General features: G+C 37.0%; 1 protein-coding gene across 1 annotated transcript; it reads left to right on the forward strand.

Annotated features, from left to right (window-relative positions):
• Nucleotides 1–635: 635 nt before the first annotated feature.
• LOC131410468 (calmodulin-binding transcription activator 1-like) lies at nucleotides 636–993 on the forward strand. Its single transcript, XM_058548599.1, has one exon. It carries the CDS (start codon nucleotides 636–638, stop codon nucleotides 921–923), a length of 288 nt encoding a protein of 95 aa, XP_058404582.1. The 3' UTR covers nucleotides 924–993.
• Nucleotides 994–1,225: the final 232 nt, after the last annotated feature.

The following is a 1,225-nucleotide window of genomic DNA, read 5'->3' on the forward strand; positions in this document are numbered from 1 at the left end:
TCCTTTCTCCATTGTATGCTCCTGGCTCCTTTGTCAAAGATTAGCTGTCCATAGATGTGTGGTTTTATTTTTAGGCTTCCAATTCTGTTCCATTGATCTGTATGTCTGTTTTTCTGCCAGTACCATGCTTTCCTAAAATTTATATGGAACAACAAAAGACCCCAAATAGCCAAAGCAATCCTGAGAAAAAAGAACAAAGTCACACACCTTGACTTCAAAATATACTAAAAAAGCCACATTCTTTTTTATTCTTTATTATGTTTGGATCTTGAACTTAAATTATTATGGGTGCTATTCTAACTCCCTTTAGATTTTCCTTCATATAAAAATTTAAATTTATAGTACCTTCACCTCTGGTCAAGATAGAATACCAAGGCCCATATTTATCCTTCTGCTTGAAACACCTAAAACATCAGACAAAATATATGAAACATTTTTCAAGACATTGGATACAAGGCAACAAAGGACATTGATCCTTGAGAGATGAGAAACAGACAAGGTGAGCCCTACAATTGATCCAGCTTACAGGCTGGAGAGAGTTTCCAAGATGTGGCACAGGAAAAGAGAAGCCAGGCAGAGCCCAGAGATTTCTGCCGGAGTGGAGGAGACAGGGCTGGAGTTATCTAGCTCACACCATGACGTGCTTTGCTTGCAATACCATTATTGTACTAATTAAAGAAATTTACTCGAGGGAGGGGAAAAGGCTGGGGAAAACAAGCTGGAAGAGTGTTTCCCAAAGCGTATTCTTCAGAACCAGCACCTACTGTGTTCTCAACACCATGCCTCCTATAGAAGAGGATCGTGGGAACAGCAATAGTAGTTATGTAAAAATCTTTTTACTGAAAAAGCTGCTTGACTGTCTGCTGAAATGTTCAAGTTTCCCCAAAGAGAGGCACCGTTGGAACACTAATAAGAGATCATGATGCAGCTGTCCTTTTGGATTTCTTTTTAATAATGTGTGACCCTTCACCTTTGATCCCCTGACCTGCATTACATTGGTAACCATTTCATTTTTTAATTTAATTTCATTTATTAATTTTGGCGTACAAGCTGTAACATTTCATCCTCAAAGTGTAACATGCTGATTTCCTCAAATAGAGATACTCCTTTGAGAGATAAATTTGCAAAATCCTGTCTTCATTTTCTGTATTAAAATTTGCTTCAGTTTTTAAATTAAAAAAAGAAATTTACTCAAGCACATGATTATTGATCATGCATAAGTTCA

This window comes from Diceros bicornis, chromosome 10 (genome assembly GCF_020826845.1).
Source record: "Diceros bicornis minor isolate mBicDic1 chromosome 10, mDicBic1.mat.cur, whole genome shotgun sequence".
In the NCBI taxonomy this organism is placed as follows: domain Eukaryota; kingdom Metazoa; phylum Chordata; class Mammalia; order Perissodactyla; family Rhinocerotidae; genus Diceros; species Diceros bicornis.

Bases quoted from the DNA above. Each gene is read 5' to 3' on its own strand.
- LOC131410468 (XM_058548599.1), top strand. From the start codon at position 636: ATGACGTGCTTTGCTTGCAATACCATTATTGTACTAATTAAAGAAATT.